Here is a 17,959-nt window from a genome sequence, read left to right as displayed (position 1 = left end):
TCTTCCTAATCATTAGTACAAACGAGCTTTTAAATTACAAACCACCTCTAAGCAATTGTTTTGCTTGATGGTTATAGTTTTTTGTTTGCCACAGTCCGTAATAAAACCTGACCAGAGTTTCTCTATTTTGAGGGCACAGCTTCAGCCAAGGGAACCTGGAGCTCTGGGCTCGTCACTCCTAGCTGGTCCCTGTGGCATGTCTGTGAGGTGGTGAGGGGCTGAGCAGGAGCATGGAGGAGAGACACAGAGTGGCACAGCATTGTGTGGGAGTCAGTGGCCATGGGAAGGGCTGAGCTGTGCATGCTGCAGAGCCTTGGCTGGACCCAAGGAGTCAGTGGCCATGGGAAAGGCTGAGCTGTGCATGCTGCAGAGCTGTGGCTGGACCCAAGGAGTCAGTGGCCATGGGGAAGGGCTGAGCTGTACATCCTGCAGAACCTTTGCTGGACCCGAGGAGTCAGTAGCCATGGGAAGGGCTGAGCTGTGCATGCTGCAGAGCCTTGGCTGGATGGGAGGAATTTCCTGAGGCTGAAGTCTTCCTGTCTGGGTTTCCCCAAAGAGAATTGTCACACCCTGACAAGGGAGGTGGGACTGTGGCTAATGCAGACTTTGCATATATTTATGAATGCCAGATTTGGGTATGGGGGGAATGATGTCTAAGCTCTGGGCATCTTCTAATTAGCCTCAGTTTATTTATGAGCAGGATAACATGGCTGAAGGCACCTTCTGAGCACTAATTTTGGTGACAATCACCATGTATTTGTTGGGGAAAGGTGCTCATCAGATGCAGACCTCTAGTGCCACGGGCTGGAGGGGGGTAAGTGGCAAGTCCCCATGGTGACTTGCAGAGTGGGGTGGGCTGCAGTGAGGCCATAATCAGTCTTTATTACAATTCATGTACACGTGAGCTTTGTCTTTGGGATTTGGCTTTGGAGGGCTCATTGTGCTTGCTGACAGTGAGCAGTGAGCTGCTAAGGAGGCAGAAAGTATACTGGGGAATTTGGAGGCGTACCAGTACTCCTGTTTTATTGTTTATTGATTGCTGCTAACTCAGGTCCCCATTTTCAGTGTAAAGATAGTGCTGTAGACATTGTCTCATTCATCTTGTGGCATGACACTGGCAGCAGTTCAGGCTCACTGAAGCCAGTGTGCAATAACAGATCTGAAAAAAGCCAAACCAAACAAAAAAATCAGTTATCCATAACCCCTTCCAAGGAGCTGCTGCAATTGGGATGCTGCAAATAAATTATACCTTCTCTGTCAGTTATTATAAGAGCTCATTAGGGATTCAGTATGAGTCATTTGTTGTCTTCTGCAGTGAAAATTCTTTGCATTTTTCTCAAGAGCTTCTAAATGTCTGTAATAATCTTTATTTTTTAATCCTCCAGTATTTCCACTCATCCTTTCTGCTTAATAATGCAGCTTTTCCAGCAAGTATACGTTGTGTGCATTGAGAGTTCTCTGTCAATAAAAGGATGATATGGAACAATGCAGAAATGTCATGAAAATCAATAAGTATTAAACAGTAAATGCTATTTGGTGCAATGTCATTTTAAACACAAATATGCAGACATGATCTGGGCAAGCAACATGGGTTATAATTATTAGCTATACATTTATATTTTCCAGTTACATTTTATGTAATGACAGACAGAGCTCTTTGGTTGACTTCAGGATTGAAAGCTATCACCTGAGCAAGGGAAAATGTGTGCTGTTCTTAAGGTTCATTTGAACCTTATGCTGGGTATGCTGGGTTGATGATCTCATTCTGAAATCGTTACCTGTTTATGTTCATCTTGAGCTTCAGATTTCTTGAAAATGTCTTAAAAAGTCATTAGTTAAAAAGTCGTTACTTAAAAAGTCATTGCTGTCATGCAATTTTGAGTTGAAGTATGACATGTTTTTCCTTAGAATGAAAATCTAGCAGTCAGTCACAGGTATTTTATTGTTTGTGATTTGTAACTGTTGTCCCTAATAATCACCTAGGTGATTACAAAATGTCCTTGTTTTCACACTTGTTACTGATTTGATGAAAGTGCAATTATAGGTAATGGGAGAGATGAAATGGTTGTTAGGGATTCAATAAAGTAGCTGGAGTTTTGTTGGGAAGCTAATAGTAGTTCCTTTTACTGCAGCTTTCCTCTGTAGTCTGTGTCAAGGGCCTTTGAGCTGGCATTACTTTCTTTGGAGCTTGTAGGGCTGAAATAAATATAAAGGATGCTTTATACTGTCCTGTGTCTGCTCTGGGATCCAAAATACTGGAGCCAGTTCAGCAGTTTTCAGTCTCTTCCAATTTATTTATCCGTGTGTTGTTTCCATGGAACACCTTTAACCTTTTCAGGTTCTCTTTTCTTTCTCTCGCTTTGGTCCCGTGGATCACAGAGTGCAGAAGGATTGATGTGATGAGATGATGGTGAGGATAATGTATTCTAGTTAGCTGAGAAACCAGTGCAGCGTAGTGTGGACCTTTGGCCATCATTGTAGGCGGCCCAAAGTCTCCTAAAAGTGGTGTCTGGGCTCTTGCTGGCTGGACCACTCTGAGGCTTCCACGGTGACAGCTTTGCAGTAGCCGTGCAGGATGGCTGTGTTAGAAGTACAGACGTGAGGAAGTGGCACAGGGCTAAGGATGCTTTTCCTTTTAGCCTCTCAGTACTGTACAGGCTCTGAAAGGCCTCTTTAAACTGCCATTGCTGTCATGGCATTTGGGCTTCCAGTACGCAGCAGATGGTATCACAGTGACCTCTTCGCTCCTCCCTAGTTCCTGCCCCTGTTCCACCTCATCAGACAGAAATAATCTGTCTTCTTCTGACTCCTTTTCTCAATAAAGTATTCACTAGGGAAAAGAAAGATATTATTCTAGATGTCATACCAGCTTATGTGTATCCATCCTTAGAGATAATCAAACCAGGTCCTGAGCAACCTGCTGTATGTGACCCTGCTTTGAGCAGAGATTGGACTGGACAGTCTCCAGAAGCCTGTTCTCAAAGCCTCAGCAGCTCAGTCATTTCTGTAAAGGCAGCAAAGTTCAAGTAGGGAGTTACCAGGCAGCACAAAGAGCTGAAATATGTTCTCCTTCAATAATTATAGTGAAGTACTGGAAATACATCATGAAATTTGTTCTGCATTGGCAACTTTGCAACCAAAGTAGTCTGTCAGTGTGAAAATACTTGTTATGCTTTCCAATAATGAAGCTGAATTTTCTGAACTGCTACAGAATGGAGTGACAGCACATTGTGGTAACACAGAAAAGCTCGTCCTCCCCTGCAAAGCTCAGTTTCATCATCCCAAAAAACCTGAGCTCGGTTTTACCTGCTTCATTTAGTACCCAAATAGACTTTTAAATGAGCAGAGGCTAATTACTGGTTTACTAAAACTACTAAAACAATTCCAGATTAAAAAGGAAAGCTGGTTGGGACACTGTTGGAGATGCATTATATTGCCATTAAATCTTAAGTGAAGGATAATTTCTACTCTCTTATTGGCTAAATGAACATTTACTCATTGTAATGTGTGCCATTGAGAAGATTCACAAGCACATCAACTGAGCAGTGTGAGAGTCTTGCATGGTACTTTTGTAACCAGGAAAAATAATAAGCTTCTAGTAAAGGGAGAAATGAAGCACATGAAGCCTTAAGTTTTGAGTGAAGGCTGGAATTTTGCTTATAGGGACTGGCATCTGGCTGTTTCTCGTCTTTGTGTAGAACAATCTTTTAAATCACTGGAAGGTGGGCAGTGTAAAATGTTTTTCCTCCTACTTTTCTTTTTTTCCCCTCCCTTCGCTCCATATAAACAATTCTGGGAACTGCAGATCTGCTGTCTTTGTTCTTGTGAGAGAATCCCCAAGACAATAAATCACCCTGATGCAGGTAATCTGAAAGGAACAAACCAAAATGGCTTTGGCTGGGATAATTTGTTTGTATCTAACCAGTATGAAATCTCTTTAGTTTTATACAGTAATGGATCACTCTGGTGTTCTGATTCCTGTGTTAAAGCAGTACAGATGTGAAGTCCCAGGTGTGTTATTATCTTGAAATATGTTCTTTGATTTACATAATCATTTGTAATTATAAATCATGACTTTCTCGTCAGAGTGAAAAACCTGTTACCTGTCAAGGGACGAAGGAATGAAACCACAACCAAACAAAAAAAGCAGCTCTCTGCTCATCTAAGGGAAAATTCCCAGGGACCCTGAGTAACAGTTCTGGCTGCATCCTTTCATCTTGAGTGTCCAGTGTGTGTGTCTTCTCAGGGGAGACACCATGTTGCAAGCCTCTGGCATCAGCGAGGGCTCTGAGATTGTCAGATTGACAAAACTATAGCCTTACCTCAGGAAATCTGTGGAGAAAATGTGTTTATAGCTGCAGCTATGTACTGCACTTTGCTCTCCATGGTCTTTCAGCTGATAACTGCGGACATTGCCTGTAGGAATCAGTTTTGCAGGGGAGTGTCTCTTCTGGGGGAGCAGGGGTAGCCCCCTGGGTAAGCAACCTCATATTGTACAAGAAACATCCAGGCTGAATCCAGAGACCAGAGCTAAACTGAGTCTGTAACTAGAAAAAGATGTGATGAGAAGCCAGTTTGAACTGTGAAGAGGAGGAAAAGGTGGATTGAAACACTGTTGCTCTGCTGCAGGATACTGCAGTGGTGGTGTGTGAGACTCAGCCCGTGAGCCAAAGAAATGCCCCTTCTTGTTGCTTTACTAGAATGAGAACTATGCTGAGAAATCTATCAGTAAGACTTCCTTACAAAGTGCTCTGTGTCAAGTGCTTATTTTTTTTTCTCCAGGCATAATAATATGCCCAATAATATAAAATATCACAAAATCTTTATTATAATATGAAAACAGAGAAGAATTGTCTCCCACCTCAATGAATCTTTTTGCAAAAGAGAAAAACAAAGCAAGACGAGGCTTTATGAATTAATGGATAATGGGTTTCATCATAATTGCAATGAAATATATGAATGAATATCCAGTTCTCCCTCTCTCTTCTAAATTAAGACACTTGCAACAACTCAAGCTGGACTTTGGATATCTGGCCCCTGTCTGCTGCAGATGTTAAGTCTGAAATATAGCACTGAAGTTTAAAAAGCTGCTTTGCACCATGAGAAGATAAGACTTGCATGCACCAGAGAGATGAGTCTGGCTGCTCTCCTCTTCTTGCCTCCCCTTCTGTGGGAGAGGCACACCGTTTGATGTGTCTGCTGGATGGCCAAACCTCCTGGCGTGCACTGAGAGCAGTGGTAGAGGGCTCCTGTCCCCTGCCACGTCAGTCTGGCTGACGTCTGCCTCAGGCTACTTCTCCTTTACTTTGTCACTCATTATGCTGCAACCTTTATACATCATTTAACTTGCTTTCCTTACTAGATGGAACAGTCTCAGGCCTTTTATCTTTTTCTTCTAACTTTGATTTGGTGTCACAGAAAGTTACTGAGCTTATTATTTTAGCCCAGAGTAATTCAGTTACACCATTCGGGGAGGAAAAGTCAGCCCAGCGCTTTCTCCAGAAGAGTGAGTTTTTCATAGCCTGTTTTACTTTGTTAAATCATAAAAGTTCGTAACTCTGCCTTCCAGTTACAGAGATACAATGGATGTTCAGTATCCCCCAAGGTTTGCTCTCTGTATGCCTACATGAAGAGCAAGCTGAGTGTAAATTTTGAGGAAAACTGTAGCTAAATTGAAGAATGGATTTACCAGTGAATAGTCTCTGACACTACAGTGAGACACCAAACGTGGTGTTTTTTAATTGGCACTCTCTTTCCCGTATCCCTTGCATGAATATCACTTGAGACTTGAAATTGCTGACCTTTCAGATCAGATCTGTAAGATGCACTCAAATTGTGAGGTGTGTTAGAAATGCCCTTGCACTGAAAAGGTTACTGTCAGGCACCTGAGTCAGAGTCAGGTGGGGCTGGAAGCAACGAGTGGGCTGATATTCTCCAGAGTGGTACAAAATATATGCAAAATAGGAAAGAATTACTTTGGTACAGGCTTGGCACAAAAGATTAAGAAGGACTTTTAAGAGTTGCTGCTTAGCACAGAGAAGCAGAGATTTCAACGTTGACTGTGTAGTTTCTTGTCATAGCTCAGGTGGGAGTGTTAGGGATGCAGGAACAGAAATCAGGGCTAGAAATGAAAGTATTTGAATTCTGTCACACATGACTGCTTTCAATTAAAGAGTTTAAATGAAGTTCACTTAGGAGTTTATTAGCCAACAGATAATTGTGTGTGGAGTTTCCTACTCTTGGCACTTGCATCCAGCGCTTGGGTAATGGCAGAGCACGGTTAGGACACCTTCCCTGCTGTCCCTTAGCCTCTGAAGGGATGGTGTCCCTGGGATGCCAGCCTGGCAGAGCTGGGTGCCTTCCTCTGGAGAGGTTTCTTAACCACCCTGACCTTTGGGACTGACTCTTGGGGCTGTGCAGCGCAGTCAGCTGTGCCCGCAGTGTCCATGCAGAGGGTAACACACGGCTCAGGTCAGTTTAAAAAAGCAACAGCTTGCTTTATATTTAAGTCAGTAATAACCTCAGGAGACGAAGGGAAGAAATTGCTGACTGCAATGCCACATCCTGTTTCGTACAGGAAAAGAAAAACATTTTTGTTTCAGGCTTTAATGTGCCTGTTGTTAGTCTGATGGAGAATGTATTCTGTGGTGCTTTACTTGGGTTTCTTTCTCATTTTCCTTTTAAGTAGGAATGTATTTTTAGTCTGTTCTCAGTAGGGTTTTTCTGGTTGCTACCTCCACTTCTACAGCCCCCTCAGAATTGTCAGGGTTGGGAGCTGGTCCTTGTTCCCTGTCAGCTGCTGTTTTTATTCCCTTTGCTTCATTTTTGGTGAGAATTGCCTTGGCAGCCTGCTGTAAAGTAATATTCTTTTTTTTCCTAGGGAAAAATGCTTATCCATACAATTAATTCTAGATTCTGACTTTGTAGTATGGAAAGTAGTTACATTTTCTCTATCAGTGTCAAGTTGAGCTGATGCTGTGTTATGATCTTAAGGAGCCCTTGCTTTGTGTTGCCTGTGGGTGGTGTGGTGGCCAGCTCTATTTGGAGCAACCCAAAAGGCCTAAAAGTAGAAATGCCTGATTGGTTTGTTGTCTGTCTCTTTTCCCTTTCCCTGTGTGAGGTTGTGTGTAGTGCCTTTTAGCAGCAGGCATTCCAAGACAGGCTTGTGTTTCTGTGTTTTCTTTACCTTGTCATGTAATAAGTATAAAGATCTCAGCAGGAATTTGGTTTACACCGATGCTGAGTAGTGCTGTAGTACAGGATTTGATGTCAAGCTCATTTCTGCCTCTCAGAAATCTTCTTCTGACTGTTGTACATTACAGAAATGTATATAAGTTGTATACATACATATAAATGTAAAGCAAACACTTAAGAGTCAATTTATAGCCAGTTTTAATAGCAGATTGTCAGCTAACTCATGTCTAAGAGAGGAGCCCTTGTGACCAACCTGCACCTGATGATCCTGGGAGGTAAGAGAGCCTGTGCTGATACTTGCACTCCTGCCCTCTGTGTTGAACTAACAATCCCAGCAGTGTTTCTCTCTGGACAGATGTGGGTGTGAGGTTTTTTTGTTGACATGCAGGATAGCAAATGAAGACTGTGCTATCCAGGCAGCATTGAATGGGACATGAAGTGTGCTTTAGTGTTGTGAGGAAGGAGCTGATGTAGCTTGTTGTTTAAATGAAATTGCTAATGATTCTTCCAATCAGATCTATTCTTAAATGATTTCTGTGGGAAATGTCCCAGAGGCAGAGGAGGGTTGGAGTGGCCTTGCACAGGCACGTGGATTAGGTGCTCTTCTGGATGGCCAATGAAACCAGATTGATATGAGAGATACAGAGACTGTGCTGAAATGAGTGTGTAAGAACAAGAAAGTGCTAGAAAGAGTTATGAACCAACAGGGAAGTCTCAACCCCCCTCTAAAGACAGTAGTGAGAGCAGTAAGACCAATACCCTTGATTGCAGTGAAAGCTGTGCAGTGCCTCTGGGATGAGCATGTGGTACGGCTGTGCTCACTCCTGGGAGCCCTGCCCAGCACAGACTTTGGGACAGCACCTGGGAAGAGCAGCAGAAGTCAGAGCTGAGAATTGATTTCTCAAGAGTATGTCTGCTGTGATTCAGATGGTGAAGGTGTGTCACCAGTGCCACTAACACATAGCTTTGAATTATTCAGGTTAGTGTGCAGGAACCTACTGTAAGAGAATCTAGTTAAAGGTGGGAAGTTGTGATGCAAGTGTATGGAAAATACTGTCAGGTGTTGCTCAGTAGTGAGCCTTGGGATGCTAGAAATGTCTGTTGAAGGAAGCATCCTCATCTGAGGCAAGTAAAAGTGCTCAGAACAGGGTAAAAATACAATGCATCCATGAATCCCCAACCCCAGCGCTGCAGATCCGGGCAAACTACTGCTCCTTTTTGTCCATTGTAGGCACAGATTTGTTTATTTTAGCTATTTGGTTGTTTCTGTGGGAAAAAGCCCTGCTTTTCTCTGGATGTATTTCTGTGTTGTTCTAAGTGTGTTCAACTGAATTGAGGCAACATCTCACAGCCCTCCTCAGACAGAACGGTTTGGCGTGGTGTGCAGGCTTTGTGTTTCTCGTCAGGACACAAACCAGCAGCTCTTCTGTGGCTCCCCAGGGATGACTCTTGCCCCCAAATGAAGTGTTTCATTTGAGAATTTTACATTTTGTTTCTTCCTTCATCGTTTCCCAGGGTAGGATTCTGCTGGGAGAGCAGGAGGAGGGGGAGAAGGAGCATTGAACATTTTTGAGGACTTCTGATGAAAGTCTTTCAACCAGCTCCATCCCATGCCTGCTGAATTGCATTTCTTGTCCCTTCTGTGGGCTGTTTCATAGCAGACTTAGTGCCTTTGCCTTCAGAAAGCTCTTTAAGACACTCTGATCAACCCTTTTGGGAAGACCCTGTGTGCTTGCTCTGCAGCCCTTTGTTTCCCAGAGGAGCTGTGAAGCGGGATGAGAGTTTGAGTGCCAAGACCTGGGTTTGGGGTTTTTTTGTTTTCATGGCCTGTTGCTGCTGTTACTGACCATTCTTGCATGAACACTGAACTTACATGTAAGCAGAAAGCTGTTTAAAGAGACCTAGCTTTGTCTTCTTTCCTACTTCAGGAAGATTCAGGCTTCTAAACCATCCCCATCCTAAGTGTTGCATTTCAGATGTGTATGAAACTTAAAACCAAAGAGCCTGTTTCTGCAGGCTCACAGCAGTCTCCTGTAACTTTTGCTTAGCAAAGCTGCTCTGCTTGCCCTTGCCACGTTTGTGTTCTTTGAGTCACCTAACCGCACTGATGGTAGGAAGTGGGATGAGGGAAGTCAGCTCCTGTGAGCATTTGAAGCCATGAAATAAGAGTTGCAGCAGGAGCTGGTCTCCCTTATTTTTATTTGTCTTATAGCTTGGGAAAATAAGAGAAAATGTGAAGGTGTCTGCTCGAACACAAGTAAGTGATATATATCTCTTTTGATACAGAATTGTGATCCATGCCAGCTTCTTGCTTGCTTGTAAACATAACGTTTTCTTGATTATATCTGTTTCTGAAAGCTGGTAACTTTTCTGTCACTCTTTTTACTGAAGTTGATGATTTGGAATGCCAGAAAAATAGGTGTTGTGTGAAACAGCTGTTGCTGGTGCCCTTAAAGTGGGGTTGGTAGAAGGGCAGCCCCAGCACACGCAGCCTTATGCCCCTGCTAGGGCATCTCGTGGGCTGTGGGCAGGAAGGAGAGCTGAGTTTTCAAGTGGGTTTGAGTAAAATGCTGGAGTTAATAAAGCAGCATAAAAGGGAAAAGAAGGGTATACCTGGTGTCAGACTGGGGAAGGCTTTGTTCCATCCTGCTCAGCGAGAGAGGGCTGGGAGCAAGTCTGGTGCAGGGCAGCGTGTGGAGTTGGGGAGATGTGGGATAACACAGGAGCTGCCGTTGGGGACTGCTCTGAGGATGGTGATGGGTCCTTTGTAACAAGTAGGATAACGTTGTGCCGTTACCAGAGCTGACACCAGGAGATAAATTTCATCGCAGTGTGTGGCAGATAAGGCTGTCACCAGGTTTTCCTGCAGTGTAGTTAGTGCTGGAGCTTCTTTAAAGACATCCTTACCCTGCTGTGTCTGTAACACAGCCTGAGCATGAAGGACAGAGTATTATACCACTCACCAGATTCCTGCTGACACAAGGAAGACATAATCAGCACCTTTTAATTTATGTCAGAGTTCTTCTTAGCAGGGCTTTTTTATTCTTATTCTGATACATACATTTGCTCTGCCCTTGAAGCCCTTTGCTTTCTAGCAGTAGGTTTCTGCCTTGAGAGCAGCCTCTCCTCCTTGAAAGTCTTTTATTAACGGGGATGGGATGAAGACAGAATTTCACAAGCAGTGACAGTGTTAGGGAACACCCAAGAGTATGTTTCAGTTGAAAATATAGGGATGCTTGAACTGAGGTGATGAAGCCTGTTAGTGGAGGTTGGAGGTACATGGCTCACGTTCACTTTGTAGCTAGACTCCTGTTAAAACTGTTAAGATCATCCTAGGTAAGGAATGATTTTCAGTATAGCTCTCCATGTTAACAACTGAGTTGTTGTTTTTGTTATTTTAAAACCAGGTCAATTCTGGACAAGTGCCTAGTTGTCCAGACTTCTGCTAGCTGAAAAAATGTCCTTTACCTTTATATAGATTCTAGTTCATTAATCTTTACAAATTTTCCTGCAGATAGGATCTTAATCAGGCTGATGATTGTTGCTTATCCATGCTATGTGCATGATGGGTGTTACAAAACAGCATCAAAACTGGTGACACCACTACTGGATGCATTTCTGGATGCCACAGCCAATCTCCATCTGGAATAGTTTCACTTTTAGATGCTTGAGGAAACATTAGAAAATGATTATGTCTTCCCATGCTTAGAGTTGGACCTGATGGGTAACCCACGTTACACTGGGTTACCTTTTGGAACTATTGACTTCATTGATGTTGCAGAGAGAACTGGAAACTCTCAGAACTTAACTTGTGGGTGACAGCAGTGAAGGCAGGACTGGGAAAGCCTCTCCTCTCCTCTCCTCTCCTCTCCTCTCCTCTCCTCTCCTCTCCTCTCCTCTCCTCTCCTCTCCTCTCCTCTCCTCTCCTCTCCTCTCCTCTCCTCTCCTCTCCTCTCCTCTCCTCTCCTCTCCTCTCCTCTCCTCTCCTCTCCTCTCCTCTCCTCTCCTCTCCTCTCCTCTCCTCTCCTCTCCTCTCCTCTCCTCTCCTCTCCTCTCCTCTCCTCTCCTCTCCTCTCCTCTCCTCTCCTCTCCTCTCCTCTCCTCTCCTCTCCTCTCCTCTCCTCTCCTCTCCTCTCTCCTCTCCTCTCTCCTCTCCTCTCCTCTCCTCTCCTCTCCTCTCCTCTCCTCTCCTCTCCTCTCCTCTCCTCTCCTCTCCTCTCCTCCTTCTCCCCCTTCCCTCAAGATGACAGGAAAGATTGCCCCAAGGAGAGGCTGTGAGGGCTCTGTGGCTGGGGATGTGCTGTCTATGGGGCAGTTGGGAGCCTTTCCCTCTCCTGGGGGTCCCAGGTTTGGGCATGCCAGAAGGCTTGGGAATTGCCCCTCAAGCAGGCATTCACAGTCAGGTTTATAATTTTGAATGGATGGAGAAATCCCCCAATAGCATGAATTTGTGCTGAAGGCAAACTCCTAAAAGTAGATGTTATCAGTGCCCTTCCATGCATGTAGTCTGGAGAGCCTGTCTCTGTTAGTCAAGCCTCTGTCATCCCTTCTACTCCCTGTGCTCTCTGCATGCCTCATGTGAGGGGTGGGAGATGGGCCAGCCTGATGAGCCTTAGGCTTTCTTCAGTCCAGTGGAATACTGCAAAACCCTCTTGCTCCAAAAGCAGGCTGGATGAGAAGTCCTATGGGATCAGCCAAAATGGGCTGTGCCAAACCAGTAGCTTGTCACAACATTTTGGGTTCTTGCTGCTGTCAGTCACAGCCCTTCGAGGCCCTTTTTATTTTACACTGGGAATATTGCTGAGCACTGCTGCCTGGGGACTAAGTGCCAAGAGCAAGATTGAATCTAGATGGGAGAAAAGCCTGAGAACTGAAGTTCAGCTGCTTGGATCCAATTGATCTCTTCACTATTACACTCACGGAGCACCCAAAATCCTTATATCTTATCTTAGCCTAATAGAAAGATGCATCCTAGCCTTCGAGTCTGGGACAGCATCTAGAAGAAATGTTTCAAAAATATGGGCTTTCTGCTGAGTGCAGACAGCTTAGTGAGGATAAGGGGAGATACCTGGGACGTTTCTCAGTGCCATGAAAGTGTTTCCCAATGGCATTTATATTTTCACTAAAGACTTCAGTCTTTCTGACCAAATTCCATTTTAGTGAAAATAGAAATTGTGTGTTATCTTAGATGTTTTCAGAAATTTCATTTCAAGTTTCTAAGCCTTAAATGCATACTGTTTTATTGATAAAATACAAAGAAAATATCTCTGGAAAGCTTCATCTCTGTTCCTCTTCTGCTTGGTCCGGCCTCGAACATGGAAATTGTAAGCGACGTTGTTCATGTGGGTAGAACTACAAACAAGCCATGAAGTACTTGAGTTTAAAATCATTAGAGACTCCAGGAATGGGCATGGCAAAGCTGAGTGTTGCAGTGGTTTTGCAGGTTTGGTGCAGGGCTCTGCGTGCTACACGTGCCAGAGCAGCTGGCACGCTTCATGCCCAGAGCGCTGCAGGTAGCCAGGGATGCGGTGTGGGTCAGTGTCAGTTGGGCTCTCTGGGAAGGGCAGTTTATTATCAGTAACCTTTTATAAGGTTTGAACACAAGTCACTGTTTTTTGCCAGTTTGCACATGCCAGTGCACTTCCCAAGCGCTTCCATCGCAGTTACAGCTAATCCAGGCTGCGGAAGGTTCACACAATCCAGAGCAAAGGGGAAGTGGTTTCTGCATTGAGCCCTGCAGCTTTTGTGGGGTGTGGGGGATCAGGCAAGGGGGACCCCATCACCCACTCCTGTTCCTGGATGCATCTGGAGGAACATGGACATCTGGGGGTGGCTCCCTGGGCTATGCCTGTGTCTGACTCACGGCATCGCCGCGCTTTCCGTTCCCAGGGGCACCCTGAAGCGCGCTCGGCAGAGTGTGGGCTTTGCTGTCAGAGAGCTCCATGTGAAATAATCCAGCAAATCTTGTTTACACAGAGCGTTTGGTAGCGCTTGAAAAAACATGTAAGGAAAGTGATTTTTTGTCTGGTGTGCGAAAAGCAGGGTCAGAGCAGAGATGAATGGAGAGAACCGCCTGGGCTTCAATTAAACAGAAAAGAATGAAAGCCACTTCTGCGGTTTCACCCATGTGTATTTTTCTTGATTGAGGGCCAGCATTACATTTGGTGTTTAAGGCACTTGTGGCTGTCCAAGTTCCTCTTCTTTCCAGTCACTTATCAGTTTCATTTTCTGCTCTGTGCCGCGTTGCTCTTTGGATGCATCGATGTCGCGCGTGGGTTCAGTGTCGGCAGTAGGTGAACAGCAGTATATTTTCAGCAGTAACCTGTTTGTGCAACATACAAGATGATATCAAATAGTGCATTTCTAGAGACAGAAGGATGTTTATTTTGTTGCTTTGAAATTACCAGGTTGTATTTGATGGGAAGTAGCATAAGGCTTCACTAAGTATGTACTCTGCAAACACTGCTGAGCTCAAGTCTTGCAGCATTTGGAGCAAAGCTCAGAGCTTGTTTCAGGCAAAATGGAAAACACATTTGCTGAGTAATACCAGTTAGGAGGATCTTGTGCCTTGATTGATTGACAGGGTTATGCAGTAGAAGAGAGGAGCTTGTATGTGGATTTATAAATTAAGGGTCAAAGCACTTTTCATTTTCAGTAACACAAGCAGGTTGTAAGAGCTTTTGGCTCAGACATAAAAGAGGTATCTGGTGGTGCCATGCACTTGCAAGCAGGCAAATGGTCATTATCTATTACTTCTGTCAGTAAAGAAAGGTGGTTGGACCTGCTTTCACAACCATGAATCTCAGTGGGAAATAAAAAGGAATTGGGTTTTAGTTTGTTTTGAAAAGTTACAAAATGATGCCAACAAGACAGTCCTTTTTTGTGTCAGGATGCTTGGGGCAACCGGTACCTTATCTCAGGTCAGCAGAGAAGTAGCTGGCTTGGCTCAGGATGCCCAGCTGAGGATACCCAGGGATGTGGTACCTGAGGAGCAGCAGCTGTCCTGCCTCAGGCACTGCAGGGGACATTCAGCATCTCCCAGGGGCTACAGTGCTTGCCAGGGATGAGGCTGGTGCCATGCTGTGTGATCATGATGGCATGGTTAGAGACGTGTTTTCTGGGAAGATGTTGTCAGTAGAGGGATTTGTCCACTGAGAAATGGATCATGAAAGTAAGTTTGAGGAAGATACAACAAAGCTGGATTGCCTTCCAGTGGCAGGCACTGGTGATTATCTCCTGAAACACTGTGTTCTCTCAGCTGCCCTTTTTATTTTCTTGAACTAGAGTGTTTCCTTTGTGCACTGTTTTCATTTCTTGCTGTGCTGAGCTGCTGTTAATAAGGAAGAAGTCTTAGTCCTTCACCTATAAAACTGGCCTGTCGCAGCACTGCTGTTGCAGTCCCAGGGAGCTCTCAGTACCCAGAGCTGAGGCATCTGTGTAAGCTCTCTGTGTGATGGTGTGTTTGCAGGGATCTATTAATCTGCTCTAATAATCTACTTTGCTTTCACTGCACTTTCCTGATAAGTTAAATTATATTTGAATAAAACCTAGTACTTATAAATTCGGGATTTCAGCTGGAAGGATGTTTTAATAGCTGGTCTCAAATCTGCTGAAAAGCAGATTTGATGGTAGAAATGCTAATGAAGCTTCAGCAGCAACAACTGGCAGCCGTACCGAGAATTCAGGGGTTGTATGTTTGGGTGGCAGGGATCAGTAAATAGATCAAGTGCCATCTGAATCTATTTTTGTCAGTAAAATTGACTTTAATATTTTATGGTTGGGTTTGGGTTTTTTTTAAATCTATAGTGCTATAAAGTTCCTGCATTTTGAGGGCAGCTCTGAGCTGATCTTCCCAAGCACTCTGTATGGCTCAGATTTCAAAGTCTTTATTCAAAAGGTCACATCCTGATTTAATGCCATTAGTATAAACCCAGGATCATTTAGTTGATATGGATGGAGATGCTTATCATTTCAGTTTTTGATCTTTGTATAAATCTGTCCAAGAGTAGGTTGCATTTGTGATGCTAATGCCATGTTCTTCAACACACCACAGGAAGGCAGAGATTGATTTTTTTCCCATTTAGATGAATCCTTTCTGTATCATTCAGGTTGCCTCTTGCTCCAGCATGATGCTGGTGATTTCAGCCAGTCCACTTTATAACAGTACTATGGAAGGAATGTTTGTCATGTCTTCTTTGCCTTTTTTTTAATGATTAGCATCCAAATTTCTACAGCTGATATGTTTTCTGTTTCTGCAGTTCATATGCAGCAACTGTAAACCACAGCCCTTTTTAACCCTCTTTTTTTTAACCTCCTATGGCACGCCAGCCGAGCTGGTGTGAGGATTTCCTGTAGCTGTAGGCTTCCCACAAGTCAAAAAAGACCCCCCAAATGAAAAACAGCAGTATCACTAGGTACAAGTGGATATATGGGTTCGTTTCCACAGTGCCAACTGAATCTCAAATGTTAAGTTAAAAGGCAAACAAACATATCAATCACTTCTTTCTCTGTTTTCCCACTGGATCATATCTTAATGGCATCTCCTAGACTGGAGACTTCTGAAGGAATGTTAATGTTTTATGGAAGGAGGAATAATAAATAGCAATAAAATGCAGCTTGATTGATTAAATCTCCTGAAGGAGAGGTGCTTGTGCCATTTTCCCCATGAGGGACATGTTTCTGATTTGCTGTAACTTAGGTGGATTTTACCAAATAACGCGATGTTGTGTGCTGGGACACTTGTGTTTCTGTTTGAAGAAATCCTCTTGAAATGGTTTTTATCTTTGCTATTAGAAGTAATTAATTAAAGATAGGATTACCAAAATCTGTCTCTCTTATCATTCAGCTAATTTGACATGGTTATTAAGGGTGGATGTATTGGTTGTAATTACTTGTGAGTGATGGCTCACCCCTCTTCCCCCTCACTCCCTTTCCTCAGGAACTTGGATGAGTGATGTGCTCCACATTTTCTTCAGGATTAGTAGAATGAAATAAATACTGACTTTTTTCCCTCCCCTTCAGGTTGCCCTTGTTCTCCTTTTCAAATCAAATGTCACATTGACACAACTCCAGTGTTGGAAGCATGTGGGGAACTGCAGCACATCAGCCCGGCACAATGTATTCATCAGACTGGAAGGAAGCCCAAAACCAAAGCTTCACTGGCCAAAATGCATCCTCTGCAGAAACCCCAAGGCAAGTGGCTTTGTCCTTCTAACAATTGTACAAGCTTCTATTGTACATGAAGTGTAATATTTATAAATGGTTTTAATTTTAAGTCCCAGCAAAACAGTAATTTTTATGTCCTGAGGTTCAAATGCAGCTGGTAGGGATTTATTATCTTTGTTTTCTCCAATGTTTGATAACCTCTTAGAGAAACCTTCAAGAAGAAATTGATCCAGGAATAACAAATAACTTATCAACTTACATTTCCCGTACTGCAGTTATACCTCACACAGCTGTGGACCATAAGGTTAATTCAGCAGTAGTGTTTTCCTTCTTTATTTTATTTAAAGTATTTAGGTAAGAATAGCTTATTGTTTAAACTTGGTCTGTTTTCCATTTATTGTAAGAATTCTGCATAGCAACAGGAAATGCCTACATGGAATGAATGTATTTTCAAAATGAGAAGTAGGAGCTAAACCAGTGACATGCAAGGGCAGCATGTGGGCTGTGGTAATTCCACAGACCTGCCAGGCTCATAGTGAAATAGAGGCAATCCTGAAGTACGGTGGAAGAGGAGCCAGGAAGGAGCCTGTTCCAAGCGGTCTCCAGGCAGGTCTGGTCTCTCAGGCTTTTCTTCCCTAAAACTTTGGAGTGTTGAAAAAGACTGCAGTGTATTTCTTGAAAGAGGATAAATTGTTTTCGTGTTTCACCATCACTGAGATGATATGTGGTCTCTCTTTGTAACACCAAGTTGTCAAGTGCCTCCACTGCCACCACCCTCTGCTCTGTAGAATTAATGGAAATGTTGGGTGCTTGCCTTAGGGCAGTGGCTGATGGCCAATGCAGACAGCAAAGAGTTTGAGAGGCATTTGAAACAAAGGAGGGTGAGCCCAAAGAGGATGCCAAGCCCATAAACCAAAAATTGTTTAAGCAGCATGTCCATGTGACAGTCAGTCACTGTCATGTGAGAAGAAGAGAGATCACCATTCGGGTGTGTTGTGCACACTCAACCCTCTGCTCCACCACCCTCTCCTGATTCAAAGGACTGTACAAAAGCAAATTTCCAGCATGCGTTTAACCTTAAACAACTACAAAGAAGGCATTGTGTTTTCTGTTTGTGGAAGTAGACCTTAAATGTCAAATTAGTACACTAGCTCATGCTTGAAACATCTCATGAGGTCTCTATTTATGGAGCCTTCACATTGAGATCTCAGTTGACCAGGTTTAATTAGTAGGTGTTCCATGAATGTTGTTAATGCCAACAACAGAAAGGAATAGTAGCAGGGTCTGTTCAGTAAGAAGTGGAATGAGTCGAGCTGGTGTTGATCCTGTGCTGCTGCACTGATTGCACTGATTTCCAGTGGCTGTGAGGACGTAGCCTGGTTTTTAGTTGGAGGGAGCCTACTGAGCTTGCTTCAAGTCATGCTTAGAAGTCACCCAAGTAGATTAGTAGAATCTGCTTCTGTTACTGAGATAGGTGCTGTTACTTTATTCTGCTGCTCACACATCGAAGCTGTTCTCTCATTACAGCTGTAAGCTTAGAACCAAGGAAGTCGGTATATCTCACTGGCTGGTTAACACTCTGCAAAGGGTGTTGATCTGT

The 17,959-nt window shown here is 43.7% G+C and overlaps 1 protein-coding gene across 3 annotated transcripts in view; it reads left to right on the top strand.

Annotated features, from left to right (window-relative positions):
• FGD3 (FYVE, RhoGEF and PH domain containing 3) overlaps window positions 1-17,959 on the top strand; it is a 110,153-nt gene that overhangs the window by 43,628 nt on the left and 48,566 nt on the right. For all 3 annotated transcript variants that reach the window (XM_062008422.1, XM_062008421.1, XM_062008423.1), the window contains exon 2: window positions 16,216-16,386. In XM_062008422.1, coding sequence (XP_061864406.1) covers window positions 16,216-16,386 — 171 coding nt within the window. The remainder of the gene's footprint in view (window positions 1-16,215; window positions 16,387-17,959) is intronic.

The sequence above is a fragment of the Colius striatus genome, chromosome 15, assembly GCF_028858725.1.
Source record: "Colius striatus isolate bColStr4 chromosome 15, bColStr4.1.hap1, whole genome shotgun sequence".
Classification (NCBI taxonomy): domain Eukaryota; kingdom Metazoa; phylum Chordata; class Aves; order Coliiformes; family Coliidae; genus Colius; species Colius striatus.
This window is presented reverse-complemented; position numbering and strand designations above follow the sequence as displayed.